This window comes from Leptidea sinapis, chromosome 31 (genome assembly GCF_905404315.1).
Source record: "Leptidea sinapis chromosome 31, ilLepSina1.1, whole genome shotgun sequence".
NCBI classification, from domain to species: Eukaryota; Metazoa; Arthropoda; class Insecta; order Lepidoptera; family Pieridae; genus Leptidea; species Leptidea sinapis.
The window spans coordinates 10,091,079-10,112,951 of record NC_066295.1 but is presented as its reverse complement, the minus strand read 5'-3'; the positions used below and the strand labels follow the sequence as shown (position 1 = coordinate 10,112,951).

The following is a 21,873-nucleotide window of genomic DNA, read 5'->3' as shown; positions in this document are numbered from 1 at the left end:
ACGAGGAACAAACATAAACTTGTTATGCCTACTACTCGGTTGGGTTGAGTTAGTAAGTCTTTTGTTGGGCGATATATATGCTTCTACAATATGATCCCAGAAAATGTACAAAACAAATGTGTTACGAAATTTAAAAGAATTGTTAAAAAACGTTTGTGTGGGAAAGGTTATTATAGCATAAACGATTTTCTTAATGACACCACGGACTGGGATTAAAGCGAACACCCTCAGGCTCTTTAATTATAAATGTTTATTGTACGAAAAAAAAAACCCGCTCAATTTCTTGCGCCCATTCTTCTCAGGTCTGAGGCAGTCTCTTTTGAATGGGTGGTAGATTTTGACGTTCAATAAGTGATTATAAATCCTATTTTGAATAAAAATATTTGAATTTGAATTTGATCTATCACAGACGACCACAATTCTCATAATGGCCGCCTATCGGCCTGTATTAGTGTAATTGTGTGCGTGGGGCTATGTATTTACACGGCTTGTTTTGGTGCAACACTGTTATGTAAGGTGACACGGAGTCCTTTTTTACTAGTCCGTGCTTCTAAGCTGCTTTCCGAAAAATAAGTTATTGAGTTTCATTTGCAAAACATTAAAGCAATTTATTCGCAATAATTTGAACATCGTGTGTATTGTCTGGTAAATAAAACACAGTGATATATTTGGGTTTAATTAATAGTACGTTTCAAGTAATATAATAATAATATTGACACACTTTTTACACAAATTATCTTGCCACAGGTTAAGCATATATAGCCTGTGTTATGGGTTACAAGACAATAATATATTTAATACAATATACTTACTTAAACATACATATATTCATATAAACATACATAAATTACATTTAAACATCCATGACTCGGAAACAAACTTCATATTCATCATATAAATGCTTGCACCTACCGGGATTCGAACCCGGGACCTCTAGCTTAGTAAGTAGGATCGCTAACCACTCGGCTACACAGGTCGTAAGTATTCCTATCCTCTATATCATTCTATTCAATCTAAACCACAACATGGAATCGCAATACCAATAGCAATACTGGGCAAAAGAAGAGTTGGAAACCCAAGTAAACGGACATAATAGAGATTGCAGGAAAAGAGTGGATGCATAAAAGCAAAATTGGAACATTTTAGAAGAAACTGCCTTTTTTGACTTGAACATTAACGTTGTGCATTTTGAATATTTCGCAATGGTTTGGAAATAAATTCGCACGAATTGCTTTATTTATCAGTATAAAAGTACTAGAATTTAATAAATATCTATTGTTATTATGTGGTTAAATACAATATTCATTTATTGCGCTATCGTACACAAAAATAACAATTTATATTACATAAATAATTTAACACTTCAGGACTTAAAAATTATTTTACATTAAAAAGTTTATCTCTGAGATAAATCAACTTTCATCCATAATTTCAATGACTGTCTTACGAATTTTCGATCAGGCCACGTGTCCTGACGCGAGTTTAACATTTTATATCCATCCCAACAAGAGTGCTCGACGCAACTAAAGAAGTGAAAACTTTTTGAGCACACAAAAACATATCATGAAAGGTACAATCATGTCGAAACATAATTAATAGGTACAATCGTGTGATTAAACTTCCATTCTTAAATATATTTTCTTTTTGCAGACTATCAATGGCGCAGAATCCCAAGTGGCGGTGCTGTGCGAGTCTGGGGCTAGCTACCACCCGCAGTTCATGTCGGCAGCTGGGCGATGGACTCCCGACCTCACCTCCAAGCCACACAACTGCCTGAAGGATAAAATGGAAATTCTGGACTACTGCAAAAAGGTATTTTTATTATGATGAGAAATATAATGCATAAACATTTGCCCTGTGCTGCCCAGGGGCATAGAAAGAATAGGGAAGTCCCAGGCCCAAGGGTGTCGCCAGACGCGACTTATGGGCATTTACCAGTGGGAGGATTCTTTGCACAGGATGCCCGCTAGATTATGGGTACCACGATAGTGCCTTTTTCTGTCGGGAAGCAGTAATGTGTAAGAATTGTTGTTTTTCGGTCCGAAAGGTGCGTATTTAGTGAAATTACTGGGCAAATGAGACGTTTTATGTCTCAAGGTGACGAGCGCAATTGTAGTGCCGATCAGAATTTTTGGGTTTTTCAAGAATCCTGAGCGGCATTGCATTGAAATGGGCAGGTCGTATCAATTACCATCAGCTGTCCGTCTCGTCCCTTATTGTCATAAAAAAAAACCAAAATTGCTCAATAATATGAATATATATAAGTTAGATTTTGACGAAAACAAACAAGAGAATAAAGAAAGCTTTGGCTACATCGTACACTACTAAAGAGCTCATGTCCCAACAGGTTTACCCGAGCCACGACATCACAAACATTGTTGAGGCCTCGCACTATGTGAAGGTCAGTAACTGGTGTAAGCTAGGATCCGGAAACGCTGCCAAATGCAAGGTCACAAGATGGGTCAAGCCTTTCAGATGTCTTGGTATGTCTAAATCCTTATACATTAGCTGTGTTATTAATGAACGCAAAGTGAAGTTACTCTAAATTTAAAGCCTTTTTTCTATACATAAATGACAGGGAGAAGTAATTTTAAACTTGGAGTATCTTTCATCATCATCATCCGGAAGACGTCCACTGCTGACATAGGCCTCCCCCTAAGATTTCCACGATGATCAGTCGTGCGCTGCCCTCATGCAACGTATTCAGGCGATCTTGACCAGAACATCGGTCCATCTTGTGTGGGGCCTACCAACACTGCGTCTTCCGGTACGTGGTCGCCATTCGAGGACTTTACTGCCCCAACGGCCATCTGTTCGTCGAACTATGTGCCCTGCCCAATGCCACTTCAGTTTCGCAATCATTTGGGCTATGTCAGTGACTTATATTTATTTTTACTTTGGAGTATTTTTACATCGCGTTTACTAATAATACAGTATATAATAATTAATTGAAATTAGTAAACCAGACAACATAGTCAGTAGGGTGACTTCAAACAAAGTAAACATTCAAACGAAAATCATGGACACCAATTACACAGCACTTGTTTTAAATAATCAAATAAAATATTGGAATACTTCAAAGACGTTAATTTGCTTTCAGATAACGATGTACAAAACGTATTAAACTTTTTAAAAATCCAGCCATATAAATCATGGACATAACATTTATTAAAGAAAGTGTAGGCGAGGTCATTAGAAGCGTGAGTCGCGAAGTAAAATTTCCCAAGCGATATATAAATAATAGTGTGAATTGTGAATATTCCTTTCTGTTTTATGTGTACGCAAAACACATACGCATAAAATCAAAGTCATTGAACTTTATTAATAATTTAGGAACCAAATTTTTTTTGCTGTTTTACATTATTATAATCAAATATGTGTTCAGTGATAATTGGTCACTAAATAACCAAGTTTAATTGCAAATGTTACAAGAAGAGTGTAAATAATCAACAACTCCATAAGTCCAATCAGATGATGAAAGGATAAACTGTAAACGATAAACGTCATAAATATAGGGTATCCTCGTTTTTGCCTGTTTAGATTTCGGCGTAACATTTAATCAACTTTCGTAGAAAGAAAGAATAAAATTTATTTCATAAAACACTCACAGAATACACTTAGTATAAATTGATAAAAGTACAAAACAAAGCAAAAAGGGAATGTATTTAAATAGTGATTGATTTAATATTCCTCGTTCGTAATAGTTCTAGTTCCTGTGCAGTGCAGGAAATGGGTCACCGACTCTGTATTATCTGTGACACGGCCGTGGCTATGAAACAGCACTGATTTTTAGCGGTGCCCATTTAACTTTGACACATAATAAATAATTCCTAATAGTAATATATACATAAATCTCAATACTAAAAGTCGATAGTAAAATATTATATGTTTAAAAATAAAAAGTAGTAGACTACACCTATATTTTCACCACCAGTGCTCCCAAAGTTGATCTTGTGTTTGTAAAGCCGTTGGAGTGAAATAAACATTAAATATCACGTGAAGCTTTCATCGTTTTAGCCGTTTCTAAGATTACCGTGTACAAACAGGCAGATAAACCGACGATGAGACAATCATTTTAAAGACTTTTTTCAGGTCTCGTCTTTGGTGATGAGAAGCGTAAAATTTTTAACAAGTGTTCTGCCACGTTTCATGTGTTCTTCTATTTCATTTTGTTAGTGTTGTAGTGTTAATAAAATATAATGTTAACTGCAAAGACAATTTGGCGGCAGAAGGTCCATTCCAATCGGACGCGCTGCTAGTTCCCGAGAGCTGTCTGTTCGACCACATCCACAACCAGAGCCGCTGCTGGCAGTTCTCCAGATGGAACGCCACCGCTGCCCGTGCCTGTGGCCAGCGGGGACTTCGTCTGAGGACCTTCGCTATGCTCCTGCCCTGCGGAATCAGCCTGTTTTCTGGTGTCGAATTTGTCTGCTGCCCGAAACATTTTAAAGGTAAGAAAATATTTTTATGGTGAAAAAACAAGCTGAGTGGTAATGCGATAACCAGCCTAGCGAAACTTTATAAGAAAAAAGCGATTCACTCGATTGTATGAAACGTCCAGTCATTGACAGATTGACAGATGACAGATCTTGTAAAAAAAAGGAGAAAGCTGAAATCCACTATGCTTAACTGTTCGCTTTCAAACTTAGCCGGATTATACTTCGTAGCCAATCGCCATACTGTAATTACTACTATTTCAAACTTATGTCAAATGACTGCACGTTTCATAATTAACTAAATTTCAATTTTTACTTATGCAGGTTACTGTTATTACGTAGTATTTACATCCTGTTTGGCGATAATGACCGTAAAATCAGGGAGCCTACTCCTAAAATCGATATTCGATAAATCGTGGCATTAGTCGGGTCGAATCCTACTCTTAGTTACATCGTAATAAATGACGAAACGATGATTAAACGAACGAAACATTGTTCGATATTATCGGTCTTAGTTGAAAATGTCAGAGACGAATATTCGAATTTCACAAATAATCAAACGTCTCTTTTACGATAATCTCAACGACACCTTCTAGGCTGTCGATGCTATTATCGTTTCAAGTTGTGTAGATATATTTGCCATATACATACTTAATAAATATTATTAAAATAATGATATGTGATTTACTAATATAACGATAAACGATAAGGAGAAACGATAGTTGCGATATATTCGGAGTATTATCGTATCGTTCCGAATGTATCGTTGTCGATTTTGCGAGTAGACCTCCAGGTTCCCTCCACGCATTCGGAAGAAAATTGCTTCGACCAAATCGAAGAAAAATGACGAGACGATCGAAAGAACAGCAACACAACCTTTGCAGCCTCACAAATAAATTTGGTATAAAGTTATACCCGAGAATAAACCAAGCATATGGAAAATGTAGACTATATCGTTGACAACACTGTCAATATAATGATAATTCTGAAGTTTTACGAATGTTTGCAAATAAACGCGGGAAACGCTATATGTCCGAATAAACCAATGATAAGCAAAATATCTATTTGTAAACATTTTGCATATTTTTGGTATAACTTCATTCCAAGTTTATTAATAAACCCGCTTTATGTCTTAGTTTCAAATTGCAGAACTTTTAAAACTATAACTACATATCGTTTTTATAGTTACTTGTATCAGACAAAAGCTTTTTTAATAATTCTTTTTTAAGTACATATAGTGAACACTTTCTAAAACTCCCATTCTGCAACCAAGATACTGAAACATTGCCTGTAATTAATGCGCAACATATCCCTTGGTATGACGCCATTTATCCCTTCAAATATTTGCCTCCGCGAACTTTGTAGATCTGTAGTAAGTATCCTTTTTCCATCCATATAGGCACTCTATTTCTACACCATCTCTCTCAGGCCAACCTATTCTATGCAGCTGACAATGTCCTTGGGATAGGCGACTTTTTGATAGTGTATGTTACCCTCCCAGATGCTGGATTTAACAGAAACTACATTTGGATTTCTCATTGCCTATAATATGTAGATGTTTGCTAAGCCTCCAGTGGCCAGGAATTGTTCTGCTTAGAACTCTTGCTTGGACTCTGCTATTTGTATCAAATATTTTAAACAGTGTTTATGATTGTTTTGACCCCCGGATCCTTCCCAGTACTCGTTATTTATTGTAATATGAATTTTAGACCTTAAATAGATCGTAATAATTGTTGCTGAATTTGGACATTCTATTCATTGAGCAATTATTTCCCGGCCTATACTTTCTTTTGTTTATTATTCCTTTTTGGACATTAAAATACAAATCATTATTGATTTTGTTCAATTAATTGCAGAGAATGTAAAAATCCATAAGCCAATGGAAGTCGGTGTTCCTGTAAGCCCTGGAGGTGAAGAAATGCTTGCGGCATCGGCGGCAATGGATGAACGCGATGATGAATTGCTTGATGATGAAGATTCGCTTGGTGATGATGATGATGACACCTTGAACTTAAGTGACGATGATGATGACGATGATACTGATGATGGTAAAGATCTAACAAAAGTTTTATCTATAGTATTAAGAGAGGTTTATCTGTTTGTTGATGTATTTGCAAGCAAACTGTCGGCATTAATATGTCGATATGGCATTCGTACCTCTAAAAAGCTTTTTCAAGAAAACTTTCATGGTATAACAAGAAACACGATAAAAATCTAAGTTTATAGATAGAGAGGATTACAATACAAAAGAATATGAAGAAAACTTTTTCAAGGTGGATTATATTTGATATTTATAAAAATTGAGATTTGGAACGATTGTTATTTATTCAAATAAAAACATACTTTTTCAGTTTGACTAATCCTATAAAATTACTTATTTTATAATGTGATTTGACCGTCATAATAATAATTGGACTGTTCAGGATTGAAAAAGTCATTTATTTTTTCAAACTCTCCCAACATATTTTTTACAATTTTCTCAAAAATATTATGTTGTAATGGATACACAAGAAATTGCTAGTAAAATTATAATCTTGTTTGAACCTGCCTCATGGTTTAAATTAAAGAGAGTAATTATTAATATTAATAATAAAATGTCTCAACATAGAGACCTTAAAAGAAGTTTAGAACTACTTTTCGTACCTACATGTCGTACTTCTGTCCTTAAAACTAATGTGTATTTTATAAAACCATACCAGAGAGTTGATACCATTCCTTTATTCTCAAGTTGTAGCTATTAAGATTAAGCAACGAAGTGACATTTCTTGTGAATATATAATATGTATGTAGAATTGATATAATCGTTTTTATAATATAAAATGATATTACAATGCGGCTCCAGATATGGATGAAGATGAAGACGTGGACCTAACTCGCGATGATGACGCCGAAGATGATGATTACACTGACGCTGACGACTCCGCTTGGCCGCGACCTGAATCTTCCTCCGCACCGTCAACCACTCCTTCTACTACTACCACTTCAACTACTACTACTGTGAGTTGAATTTTATATTAACCCCGCAAGTTGAGTGAGGGATAGGCCGCCATCTTAGTAACGTCAGGTCTAGGCAGACGACTTAAAAAAGAAAATGTATAGAAAGATTTGAGGATGTTGAATTACTTAGTTCTTGAATAAAAAAGACAACTCGGATTCATTCCAGCGGCCAAATTTCACCACCAAATTGTTCCAAATAAAAATTGTTATTTAAAAAAAACACCGGACATAAGGGCAAAATGCTAAATACCACCCGCATCACATAGATGTCGGACATTCCACACTTTCTGGAATCAGTTACCGGCTGCTGATTTTCGAACCGATACGACTTAGGGACCTTCAAGAAAAGTGCATACCCACCTTTAAAAGGCCGGCAATGCATCTCTTGTCGCCTGTTGTTGCGGATGTCCATGGGCGGTTTCCTCAAAACCTTCCCCCCGTGAGCCTCTTGCCCGTTTGCCCCCTCTCATATAATTTGTATCAATTGTAAAGACCGCAGACGTTGTTATTTGACAGACGATTTCAATTTAATACCTGCACTAACTTCTGAGAAAAAAAAGTCCTGACAGATGGATACCAAGTGCTGCTAAATGATTTTTTTGAGGCACGGAACACTCATAATAGCAAGTGTATGTGTTTCCACGCGTAATTGCTTGTGGATTGATTGTGGCTCTCACATAGATAGATCGTGTCTCAATTTCAGAATTTAATCTAATTATATTTTGATAACTAAGTATATTTTGAGCTTTTATAACCTCTTATTTGCTAGTTTTTGAGCATTTTCTATAGTAAGATAAGGGATCTCTCAGACACACAGTGGCCACGCGCACTGCGCTGACAAATTCGATCCCATGTTGTTTATAAGACGAGTGTAAGTATGTAAAATCGCCCCACTGCTCGAATTATTATTAATGATGTAAGAATGATTTTAATTCATTTAAATTATCTCTCTTTAAGAAGGTTAATGATTGAGTTTACAAAATAATTAAATAAAATCATGTAATTCGGTACATACTTAATCTGGAAATATTTTTTATAACAAACCACCAGGCCTTCTACAAAGTATGCAAATGACAATGCTTTACATAACTTTTGTACAAAATAGATGCGTAAAATCTGCAAGAGAAACAAAAGTAATGAAGCTCCATACTCGTTAATTGATAATAAAAAATTATGCTGACGCTAATGTAGCTAAAACGCGTAACCGCTTTCTGTCTGACAGATCCCTTAGACTGATCTTGCACAAATTTGGCCAAATAAATACGAACTTCCAGGTATCAACTGCAACTTCTGATCCTTATTTCTCTCACTTTGACCCTCGCACCGAACATCAGAACTACAAGGATGCCCAGCAACGCTTGGAGGAAACACACCGGGAAAAGGTATTTATTATATAATTTATCTTTAACTAAAACAACTCGATAGTTCAGCTCTAGTTGGTAATCTTCATAGCACAACCAGCCCTGTCTAATAAGCGTTACTACTTCGTTTTAGTTTTTTGAAGTGAAACCTTCCTTAGCAGCTTTGAGCACTTTTCTTGGGATGTCTATAAAATGTTAAAACTCGCGTCAGGACACGTGATCTAATCGAAAACTTGTAAAGCAGTCGTTGAAGTTATGAAAGTTGATTTTTCTGAGAGATAAACTTTTTAATGTAAAATAATGTGCGATAGCGCATTAAATGAATATTGTATTTAACCTCATAAATGCTAGTACTTTTATTCCGGTTGCACTGCGGGATTGCCGGCTGAAGTGAAAACTTGAACATTAACGTTGTGAATATATATAACTCATCATCAATACTCGAATCATCTTTAATAATACGATATTAAACTATTTTTTTTTGTTTTTCCCACCAAAAGCGCACTTTACGAAGTTTTCACTTTAAATAATAATTTGTATCCTGCAGATCACAAAGGTGATGCGCGAATGGTCCGAACTTGAAGATCGTTATCAACAGATGATCGCCACAGACCCTACAGCTGCACAGACTTTACGTCAACGTATGACTGCTAAATTCCAAGCTAATATTCAGGTATATACACTTAATTTATTCAAACAAAAATTAAATTCATTCATTCATCATTCAAAAAAAGATTTAGTTATCTTATTATTATATTCAAATGCATTTATTTATACAGAAATAAAAAATATATAGTAAAACAATGAACCTAAAACTAAAAACCTTAAAAAATATAATATAATAACTAAAATATATTATTAAAATCATAGGAGTTGTTTTACGATTTCGTTGAGCAGTAATTTGTATGTATCGATCTAGTCAAGCCTCGGCCAGTGATAAGGTGTCCAAAGTCGACTTTGCGTAGTGGCTAGATCTCAGCTCTCAACAGTTCCACGGCAACGATCGTTTCTTCCCGGCTCAAACGACGTCTTTTCGCCATGATAACATTCTTTTGGAAGAAATTGTACTAATAATTAATATAAGTAAAATGAAGTCAAGGTATCAAAGCCGCTGGGGGATTATATAGGAATACGACTTGACACGAGATTTTTTGTCTATAGTCTCTGGAAGAGGAAGGTGTGGCAGAGCGTCGTAGACTGGCAGCACTGCATCAACAACGTGTGCTTGCCCATCTGGCGCAGAGAAGACGAACTGCTCTTTCTTGCTACACGCGCTCTCTTAGGGATACACCACCCAATGTGAGTATTACATTATAACAGAACCAAACGATAGACTTTAACTGTTGCCCTGTGTGTAAAAAGAATAGGGAAGTCCCAGGCCCAAGGGTGTCGTAAGAGGCGACTAAGAGCATTTACCAGTGGGGGCTTCTTTTCGCAAGGTGCCGGCTAGATTATGGGTACCACAAAGCGTCCTTTACTAGCCGTGAAGCAGTAATGTGTAAGCATTATTATGTTTCGGTCTGAAGGGCGTCGTAGCTAGTGAAATTACTGAGCAAATGAGACTTAACATCTTATGTCTTAAATTGACGAGCGCAATTGTAGTGTCGTTCAGAATTTTTTGGTTTTTCAATCCTAAGCGGTAATTTTTAATGGTATGGTATCAATTACCATCAGCTGAACGTCCTGCTTGATTCGTCCCTTACTGTTAAAAAGCAATCAAGTTTGTAATGGGAATACGGAATACGTCCGCAATTTTACATATTCTGGGAGGGAGTTCAAGTGATACTGAATTATCTGGTCCATAGGCCCACCGTGTCCAGAAATGCCTGCAACGTTTGGTACGAGCCTTGGCCGCCGAGCGTAGTGGAGCCCTAGCTGCCTGGCGTAGGGCTGCTGCGGCAGGAAGAGAGGCGGCAGCTGCGGAACGAGCCAGTGCTGCAGACAGACTGCAGGTGATGAAGATCATTCAATATTATAATAGGTCACAGTTAAATGTAATTTGTAACCAAAATTTATAAACATTGTTTTCAACAGGACGCTGACCGAGCCCTTCAACGCGCCCTGTCCTCTCTTCGTCGTCGGCCACATCTCTACGCCAGCATTGGAACTGCTATTGAAGACTATGTCCAGGTTCAATATTCTATCCTATCACAAACCTGACCAATCCAGTCACAAATATATTTACACAATTTAAAGAGCTTTTATTTATTTAAATTATAAGGTTTATTAACAATCATTCATCAGTGGAAGGCTCCTTTGCTCCTTTTCCCGGCTAGATTATGGGTACCACAACGGCGCCTATTTCTGCCGTGAAGGAGTAATGCATAAGCATTGCTATGTTGAAGGACGCCAAAGGAAGGTAGCTAGTGAAATTACTGGGCAAATGAGACTTAACATCTTATGTCTCAAGGTGACGAGCGCAATTGTAGTGCCGTTCAGAGTTTTTGGGTTTTTTCAAGAATCCTGAGCGGCACTACATTGTAATATGTAGGGCGTATCAATTACCATCAGCTGAACGTCCTGCTCGTCTCGGCCCTTATTTTCATAAAAAAAAAAAACAAAAATACACACAAATATTAATGGTAGAACTAAGAACCACGAACTTGCATAATTTTATTACAGACCGCATGACATGACTAACTTATTAACACGAATATAACATGAAAAACTTACAGAAGAATAGGTACATACTATAACAATTGAAATTTGGGAGATTGCAGATTAAAACGAACTAATTTTTTTGAAAGCTACTTAACATAGTAATAAATTTTTGTAGATAATTCATTAATAGCAATGTGAATAGTCTAAAACAAAATAAAGTAACTCAGAGCTTTTACACATTCCAGTCGATGCAATCCAAGGATGATATGGCCGTATCGCTGATGTCCATGACTCCGGAGGCTGAAGAGCTGCTGTTAGACCGTATTGAAGCCGAAGTGCAGAGAGAACAGGCTGCTCGGGAACAGCTGGACGTTAAGAGGGACCAGCGGATCAGGCAACGACTGGAGATTGAGGACGAACGCGCCATGGTACGAACTACGAACACAATCATTTACATAATCATTCACGATATGAAGAACTGTTAAGAGACATTTGTGTGGTAAAGATGACTATACCATAAACGACTTTCTTCATGATACCACAGATTGGGAATGGAGCGACCACCCTCAGCCTATTAAATCATATGTTTTATTGTACGCCCGCTGAGTTTCTTGCGCCTGTTCTTCTCAGATCTGAAGTATTAATTTTCAAAAGGGTGTGGTTGTTTTTGACTTTATATATGATATGATATACTATTTTAAATAAAAATATTTGAATTTGAATTATAGATTTCCATGCCAGTCATACCATACCAGGTACATGTATGTCCATACATACGTCTCCTGCTTGGGTCTTCTTGTCCATTGAATCTAGGTAGGAAATACACGTAATAAAATCAACAGAACACAAATAAGTCCTGCTTTTTCAAGAAAAACAAATAATGTCAAAATAATTTACCAAAATAATTAATATTACATTGATAAATAATTAAAGTTATAATCTTATACCCAATCCACTAATCCAAAATGTTTTTTCTTTGGTGCACAATACTTTTTAATTAATTTCATAAAAATCTATTATAATAGTTAATTTCTTCAAACAAAACAAATCTTATAACTATATTTACAATACTATTAAATTAAAACTATCATTATGGGGAAGTGTACCAATAATACTGGCAGCATTTCCACGTTGGATAGCTAGGCTGATCCGTTTACCGAAATGGCTGCCCGATCAGATCCGAAGTAGCTGAAGGCTCATTGAATCCGACATATTTGCGACCCTTGCTGTCTGCGGCTGTTATTGATAATAATTACAATCAAAAATCTATTATTGTTCAGAAGATGCAGACGACGAGCGGCAAGGAAAGTGAGGAGGTGGATGACGAGGCGAGCGAAGTGAACGACAGCGAGGACACGACTGCGGCCCCGAGCACTCCGTCGCCTGCGCCGCCCTCCCCCTCTTCGTCCCCCACCGCCGCTGTCTCCCAGCACGACCAGACTACCCGCGCTGCTTTCACTCAGGAAACTACCACTACCGTAAGTTGGAGGGTAGTTTTAAACGCAACGTATGGCAGGTTAAGTCTACATTTCGGATTCGTGATGATGTTCAGATTATCGGTATCAATCTGAACATCATCACGAATCCGAAATGTAGACTTATCCTGATATGCTCCATATATCCATGGTAGCTGAATAACACTACCGGACATTTCGTCAAACTGCGAAATTCCACCCGAATCATTTTGACGTCTGGCATTTTGCGAGGAATTTCTTACCTCGTACAACCACTATGTGTTATCAATTTCCACATTCAGTATTCCACATTCAGTTTTCCCCATTTGAAAGCCAGCAACGCATCTCTTGATGTCCGGGTCTTGGGATTTCCATGGGCGACTGCTTCATCACATTTCATCACGTGTTCTTGTAAGGTACTTGGGCGTTTGCCCCTCTCATATATAACAAATAAAGTCCATTGTATGAAGTATTGCCTATATTACGTCAGCCAATCCAACTCTAACCAAAAGCGAGTCTACTGGAGTTCTCAAATACTTCTCAGATGCGGTAGCCCAGTCTATTCACTTAATGTTCATCCAGGCTCTCGCATACCAAGATTGTGTGAGCAGCTGTAAGCAGACCCAGTTATACTGCTAGTGTGAAGACCATCTAGTTTCTTTGCGGAAGGTCTTCCCACCATAGATAATGCAGCACAACAGTTGAACCTCATCAACATCTGCAAATAGTTGTGGTTTTTACCACCTTGTGTAAAATTATTATAGTTGCCATATGTAATAAACAATTTTTTGTATATCTAAATAATTTTTTAGGAAATCATTACCAGCACGATGACTGAAGCTCCAGAAAGTGAGACAGAAACTGGAGAGATCAGCGAGACATCCAGCCGGCGATCCACAGGCGAAGTAAGTCCTAATTACCAATAAATTACCGCTATTCGACACTACTCCTTTAGAGAGCTCGCCCCAAGCTTCACCTTCAAAAAGAAGCGCGCACACCCATCTTATATAACAACTTACTACAGCACGACCTGACCTTGGACGGCCAAGCGAACAAATGTGTCGATCCTCTCACAGCTCAAGATAAAAACCCGTCTGTCCACGATATGCCACCAACGAATTCTTTCGTATTTTGGCCACATAATGCGAAGGGGTAAAGAGAGCCTGGAGAAATTGGTCCTATTTGGGAACACAACTGGAAAGCGAGCCCGAGCCCGATCTCCTACCAGATGGACCGATCAAATGAAAGACTCCAGGTCTTCGAGGCTTAGCTACGTCAGGGCCGCGATGGATAGAAGCCAATGGAAACAAATAGTTCACTCTAAGTGTGGATCATTTGTTGATGACCACGATCCTCAGTAATGAGGGAACGACTAGAGAGAGAGACAGCACGACGTTAAGGAGGCCACACGTTGGCCTTGCATCCATAATTGACAGTCAAACCCTAACGTATATGTGATAAAGCTGTACAGTTATCGGCGCATGTAGATGCAACCAAGCAAATATGTATCAAAATGTATAAGTTCAAGAATATTTAATTTTATGTATAAACTTTATTTTATTTTGGTGAATTGCATTAGCACAATAGTACATTATTACTGTTATATTTTAGACTGAGGGCGAAGGCCTACGAGCAGCTCTGGAGCAAGCTGAGGAGCGTGTCCCACCACCACCAGCTCATGCGCTCAAGCATGAACTGCAACATACGCAGCCGGTGAGATATCTTTAGTATATAAGGGAAACGGGAAAGATTTAACTACTACCGTAGATGAACATCTATAATACCAGAAGATTTAAGAAATGCATTGCAAGTCTATGAGGTAAGAATATATAAAAAGCTCTAAGCTAGAAGGTCTCTTAGTAATATCTATCTCGGAATATTGGAACCGGCAGCTACTGGAGGTGACGCACGGCCGTTTTCAATAACCTATCTATCCTTAGCTTAACTTACTAGACGTAGACAAATCTATCCTTCCATCATCATCATCATCATATAAGCCGGAAGAAGTCCACTGCTGGCCATATGCCTCCCCCAAAGATCTCCACGGCGGTCGGTCCTGCACTGCCCTCATCCAACGTATTCCCGCGATTTTAACCAGATCGTTCCATCTTGTCCATCTTGTGGATTCCAACACTGCGTCTTCCGGTACGTGGTCCCCATACGGGCATGTGTCCGTCGAACTATGTGCCCTGCTAACTTCCACTTAACTTTGGTACTTCCACTTAACTTTGGTACCTTCCACGTAACTTTGGTTCTCTCACGGATCTCCTCACTTCTGATTCGATCTCGAAGGAAATTTCGAGCATAGTCATCTCGAACTACACTATGTGGGGACGAAATTGTAACTAAGATTGTTGTACACGCTTGCCTGAAGTGAAGTACTCTGTCGCCTTACTTCAGAGGTTAATATATCGCCAATATCGCCGTATATCAAATCAAATCAAATCAAAATCAGTTTATTCATATAGGTCACGGAAATGACACTTATGAATGTCAAAAAAAATAAAATATTTTTCTTATTGAATCTACCGCTACTTCGTAAAGGGTTGAGCTAATGAGAAGAAGTAGCAAGAAACTCATTGCCACTCTTTTATATCAAGATTTACAGATCATTTCAATTACAATATAATATGTAAAATGATGCAACAAACACACTCAAACGTCAAATAGTCAGTGTCTTACACGAGTAAGTCAAAAAAATAAATGTAAATTAATACAAAAGTTATTGAGTACAGTAGCTGCATCATCCACATACACCATAAATCAATAAAGGTATTCTGTGAGCATTTTATAAGCGATTATAAATAAATAAACATGTATATATCCATACACATATATATGTGTGTATATATATATATATATATATACACAATAACTTTTAAGAATCTGAAACCGAGTCTCCGGCAACAGGATCATCCTGCCACCACAAGCAGCGCCCGTTCACGAGCATGACGCATGAGCCAGCCATCGCCTCCCTCAACCATATTTTAGGGAAGGGGACGACCCGTCCCATGTCGCCGCCACAAGCAGTGACATTTAAGCGAGCATGATGAAACCTGTTACGAGAACTCAGCAAACAACAATAAAATAATCCTAATTTACGTATCATGCAGCACTCACCAAATACCTCTACTTACAATTTGACAATTTGACTGCTTAAACTTGTAGTTAATATTATCAATTCCCGCTGTCTAGTGTCAAGTGTCCGCAGAATAGTGTTCTCAAATTGAGAGAGTGCAATAGAAATATTGTCCATAGTGCGCATCTCTTTCGTTATCTAGGAGATTTTATTACAATTACTAAATTATATAAAAAAAATGTGACGCATGTTGAAAATGGTGTGAATAGGCCACTCTGACTACTGAGGTCACCGGATATGATATAAAAATACAAGAATAATAAATCTTAATATCTATGTGACATCTACCGCTGTAGAATCGAGTGTTTTAATTTATTTATTTTTAAGTTTTGTTATATAGTCGCTGAACAGTTCAATGGACTTATCTCTAACAATAAATACATTGTATACTCTACTTAACCGGGGTATTAGGGATTGATGACCGAGATTGTTCCTTTGGGTTGTGTGAGTAAAAAGTGAAGTAGGATAACGCAGAGCACGGGAGGGAACCTTGTTGGATATTTGACTCAAAAGATCCGTGTTATTTGTAATATCGTTAAGGAGCTTGAATAAAAATACCATATCAAGTATTTTCCGTCTATCTATCAGTGAGTTTACTTTGAACGTTTTAAGCCGCATTCTATATGGCAGCTGTTTATATAATATATGCTATGGCAATATTATTGACCTCTGCGTTTTAAAAATTTAACAAAAAACAACCGACATCAAAAAAAACTATTCCAAAACAATAAATATAATTCTAGTTACACTTATTGTTATTTTTGGAATCGATGTCCTGCCGCCGCGGCCCCACCCTCGCACATGCCTTGTCACGTTGCGCGTGCGACACAAGCACATGTCACCTACAACTATGTATATATAGTTACAAACCTACCTTGGCTGACATGACCACACGGGCAGTACCAGCTTTAAAAAAATAAAAAAAATATCAATATCGGTTCACCCAGTCGAAATATCTGAGGTAACAATCATAAAAAAACATACCGACTAATTGAGAACCTCCTCCTTTTTTAAAGTCGGTTAAAAAGGAAATATTGACTTGTTGTACTTTGATATTTTGTGTCATATAATTGGAAGTGAAGCAGATGTGAAACTGATCATTTAAATACATGCCATTCTCATCTTCTTCTTCTTCTTCTTTAGCCGTTCTCAGCCTCTAAGCCTCCTTCAGCTTATGCCGACTTTCCCAGTCTTGAGCAGTTTCCAAACACTTTGTTCCCGCCAGTCTTTTGATATCGTCGTACCAACGCATCTGCGGTCTTCCTTTCGAGCGTTTCAACTCCTCTCGAGCAACCAAACGTGTTGTTTCTCATACATAAAGCAAAACTGTATGATTTAGGGATACACCGTCCGAGGCTCGAACCCAGCTCCTGGAGGCTCAGGCGCCCTCTACCCAGCGCTGTGTGTGGGCGGAGCTGCCCTGGCCGCTGCTGCAGCCGTCGCCCTGGCCGTGGCACGTCGCCGTGACCGAGCACCTTCAGCTCAGGGCTTCGTGCAGGTAAGAAAACCAAAACTATTTGATTGGATTGTTATTTTTAAGTCATATCTCTCACTTCTGGGATCAAATATATGTTAGATCTAATAGCGTGATTATTTGTAGTCTATAATATATTATACCGACCTCTTGACTAGATGATTTTTTTCGTAGTGTTTTCCCGGACATACATACAGATAAACGGAAAGAAATTCAATAAAGTACTTTTTGTATTCGGTATTGTCTGTATAACACACAACATGTATTCATTAAAAAAAACAATGTTAAGTTTTTACTTAGTTAAGGTTTTTTAATATTTAAGCATAATATGATGAAGATATAAATAGAATGAAATTAGAGATTGTAAAGCTATGTATAAAATTTTTAGCGACATTGGAAGCAAATATCGCTAAATTTTTCATCATGGTTACCACTTCGAGATTTATCATCATAGAGTTATCACTTCGGTGAACAGATAGACCAGCGTCGATAATATTTTAAACCAAAAAATAATAATAGTAAAATGAAACCCATTGGAAAAGGACGAGAATATAACAAAAATGATGTAATTAATTCTAATCCTAATTTTTGCTGCTCCGAAATAACAGGTATCAATTCTCTATGACAATTCCTTTTGATGGGCATAATTTGCCGAACATTTACAATTGTATTTTTTTTTACACCATTGGAAAGTAAAGATTTCAACGAATAGAAAGCACACAAACTTTTTGAAAAAAGCTGATATTTTGACGGGTGAATTTTCGATTGAAAATAAGGGTTCTATTCCGATATTTGAGTCAAAATAAGGTGAAAAAATAAATATTTCAATTCAAATAAATTAGGGTGTATTTGGGACATAAAAAGGTAACTTTTTACAATATTTCGTGAAAAAAATTTTTTTTTTTTTTGCAAAAGTAAAAATAAAAAACCAAGAACTTGGTTTTTTGAATTTTTTACATAAACTTTGGTTATGTGAAAAAATTGTGAAAACAAAAATTGTAGATCCGTTTATTACCTACAACTTTGCCATTTAACTTTTTGCCATAGGACTTGTAGTTTTACCGGAAATCGAGACAAAGCGTCTTTTACCCTAAAACACCCCCCATTTTTCACTTTCCGACCTCAAATCACCCGTAATTTATTTTTCCTTTCATTCTTGTTATATTCTCTTCCTTTTCCAATAAGTTTCATCCTACTATTTTTTATTACTTTTTATCATTTTCAGAGGCTTCTGCACTGGTCTAAGACACCAAACAAACAAAAACAACAAACAAGCGGAGCTTCCGGTTATCTATGTATTGTCTATACTTACTATATGTATCTACATTATCTGTGATATTAATAAACGCGAAGTAAAGTTATTCCAAATTTAAAACTGTTTTTTCTTTATCTTACCTTTGTCACTACAGAATTACGTGACAGGGAGAAGTAATTTTAAAGTTAGAGTAACTTTTCATTGCGTTTAATAAGACAGTATATATATATAATGAAGTGTAAGAAAATCTCGTGAAAAGAATTTCGTGAACCCCCTGATGTATATATCATATTGTTGTTATTTTATTGTGTATAAACAGAATCAGCGAATAAAACGAATGATTTTATTTATATATTATTATTCCAGGTGGAGCAAACTGGCGCTGTAGTCCCTACTCCAGAGGAGCGACACGTAGCGAACATGCAAATCAACGGCTACGAAAATCCCACCTACAAATACTTTGAAGTTAAAGAATAAACTAATTTCATTTCGCTACAACCACCGGGCTTGTCTATTACTTCTTATAACCCTCCTATTATTTGCCCCTTTTAGTTCGGCGTTTTAAATCAGCGCCATCTAGTGTTCTTTTCATAACTTATGAATTTAGCGTATGCTAAAATTATGCGTGAAGTGTGTGCTTGAGTCCTTACTTGTCTGGGTTTAATTTTAACCCTTTCCCTAATCTATGTCCTACATGATAATTAATTATTTATGGAATGAATGTGTGAACAACGTAAACTCTTCTTTCAAAAAGCGCGGTGGTTATATTTTCCTTACATAATATTTATAAAGCTTTTGTGATTAGGTGATATAATTTTGCGATATTTCGCGTTCAGTCAAAGTCTAAACTGTTTTACAAATTGATATTATTGTTTTATATTACGTTTGCACCAAATTACTCATTATTTATTGAATCTTTTAAGGTTAGGGTTAAGTTTTTGTCTAGTGTTTTAGATTTTTAAGTATCACATTGTAGGCAAGTTTTAAAATTAAGTTTTGAGACAACCGCTCTTGTTGTAACATTAATTGAATTATACATTCGCACATTTTATTTATTCTTAAGTAAAATAAAAGATCTCAATGTTAAAATTACTTATCTAAGTCATTTTATGCACCTTCCTAATTAATGTTATAATTTGAGCGCGTCGAAATAACGTCCATTGTATGCGAGCACGTTCGCGTACAAATTTGATTCTTATTATTAAAGCCCGCTTTCTTTTTCTAACGTAGGTAGAACATAACGTGAATTTTATGTAATAAAATGCAAAAATATATTTTAATAATTATTGTGTACTTAGATGGAACGGGCGGCAAAGAAGCGCGGGTGAACGCTCGACACAGGTCTTCTAGTCTTCTTCTAGTCACTAACTTTGCCGTTGCCTCTTGGACTATTTCTATTCAACAGTATCTTCTCGGTAAACTGTTTCGCCATTTGTGACTATCGTTTGCCCGCGGGACAATACTCTTAGTTGCCGGTTAGAACGCGGAGTGCTCAAAGTGTTCCTGATAATTCCAACTAAGCTAGGACTCTAAGAAATTACAACTCAGTCATTATCGTACTGTTCATACATAAGATGACGGCGAATGTGTCATTTTTGACAGCTGTCAATTACAAACTCAAAATCTCCAGTTTATCGACAGTGAACTTAATGAACGTACTATCACGGTAGAGCCGAACTTGTGAAATAAATCTAGTCATTGGTACCATCGTAATTCACTTCGTGCGTAGTTGTGTTCATACTTTTTATCCACACATTGGGCACTCGGCTTTATTGGAGCAGTAAAGCTTAGTCGGTGTATGTACGATTATGTATAAGTAGATGTAAAAAAGTAATACATTATATAGATGTTTTAGCGTCATACATAGGATATAAAGCAAATAATATAATAATTATATATCGCATTCGTCCGTTTAAATGTAAGAGCTTGCGCTCGCGTCTTTCCCACTTAAAACACTTAATGTTACGCGGTAGTTAAGATGTAATTCTGCCTCAGTATTATACATTTAAGCTTATTTGTTACATAAGCTAATTTATATACACTTATTCACTTAGTTACGGGCGTATTGACGTTACTACATATATAAAGTCATATCAATTACGTCATTGCATTTTTATCCTTATCATTATAAAGCGTTGCAGCGTCAGTACGCAGTCAACAGATGGCGCTATCTACATAATATAATGATAGAATGCTCGCCCGTAGCATTTTTAAATTCATTACGTAAAATACTCATTGTATATCGTATATTTACTCTTGCATTGAGGAGCAGTTGTATTTTTACTAATGACAAACCGACTTATTTTTCTAACTTTGCTCAAAATCACCTCTCTTTTGTCGGTATTTAAAATTATTGTGTCCATTCGATGTTTAATACTATGTAATTCGATGTATCGCCAATAGTAATTGATGTTTGTAGTTCTCTTATTTCATGTAAATCGTCATCCACGTTTCACGTAATTTAAGAGATTAATAAAAATGGTTTGGATATTTTTGTGTTTTCTGTGCATTTAATTGTGAGTTCGAAGTTCAAATTAAATCAATAAATAGAAACATGGAAATTGGTGTTTTCATTTATCCATAGAATAAGTAATATAATAACATTTTGTGGAAACCAATTTGAGATACTTACCTATAAAACAATCGTACTTGAAAGATACTTGACAAAAATAATTACCACCATCTTATCAAAAATATAATGCCAGCAGGACATAGCAGTATCACCAGGTATATACCTAACTATCTCTAAGACTCCTCGGCATTGCTCAGACTTTACTTACGTAAGACTTAGCTGAGTGTAAGCATAGCATAATCTTTGATTTCGTTTTTATAGTCATTTGACAATAGTCTGAGCTCATAAACTATTCTCAGATTAATCTCAGACAGTCCAATGCAAAAGTCTTATCACATCAGCTAACTTTAACGTAAGTATAGTCTGAGCAAAGTCTAAGTAGGTAAGCTTTATAGATCTCAGCGTTAGTCCTCAAGATCCACGCTCAGCCATAGAGAAGACAGATGTGGAGATCCTGGCAATAATTACCTTAATGGCGCAATAAAATATTGTCATAAAATTATGCTGGTTGTATCTTTTACCCGAGGATGTTGAATATGCTGTATCTTTCGGTCAAGACCTGTTTGTCAGCCAGGAATAACAAA

The 21,873-nt window shown here is 36.7% G+C and overlaps 1 protein-coding gene across 5 annotated transcripts in view; it reads left to right on the top strand.

The window, feature by feature from the left end:
- The window catches only part of LOC126974072 (amyloid-beta-like protein), a 169,406-nt gene extending 148,128 nt beyond the window's left edge, over positions 1-21,278 (top strand). Inside the window, exons 2-17 of one of the 5 annotated variants that reach the window (XM_050821472.1) lie at positions 1,651-1,812; positions 2,348-2,483; positions 4,233-4,451; positions 6,293-6,484; positions 7,279-7,433; positions 8,708-8,815; positions 9,342-9,467; positions 9,956-10,093; positions 10,600-10,746; positions 10,829-10,924; positions 11,641-11,823; positions 12,676-12,873; positions 13,662-13,754; positions 14,461-14,562; positions 17,328-17,486; positions 19,084-21,278. In XM_050821472.1, coding sequence (XP_050677429.1) covers positions 1,651-1,812; positions 2,348-2,483; positions 4,233-4,451; positions 6,293-6,484; positions 7,279-7,433; positions 8,708-8,815; positions 9,342-9,467; positions 9,956-10,093; positions 10,600-10,746; positions 10,829-10,924; positions 11,641-11,823; positions 12,676-12,873; positions 13,662-13,754; positions 14,461-14,562; positions 17,328-17,486; positions 19,084-19,194 — 2,325 coding nt within the window. In that variant the 3' untranslated portion in view covers positions 19,195-21,278. Of the gene's footprint in view, positions 1-1,650; positions 1,813-2,347; positions 2,484-4,214; positions 4,452-6,292; positions 6,485-7,278; positions 7,434-8,707; positions 8,816-9,341; positions 9,468-9,955; positions 10,094-10,599; positions 10,747-10,828; positions 10,925-11,640; positions 11,824-12,675; positions 12,874-13,661; positions 13,755-14,460; positions 14,563-17,327; positions 17,487-19,083 lie in introns of all 5 variants that reach the window. The other 4 variants (XM_050821470.1, XM_050821473.1, XM_050821471.1 and 1 more) reach the window with 4 other exon arrangements.
- The last annotated feature ends 595 nt before the right edge of the window (positions 21,279-21,873 follow it).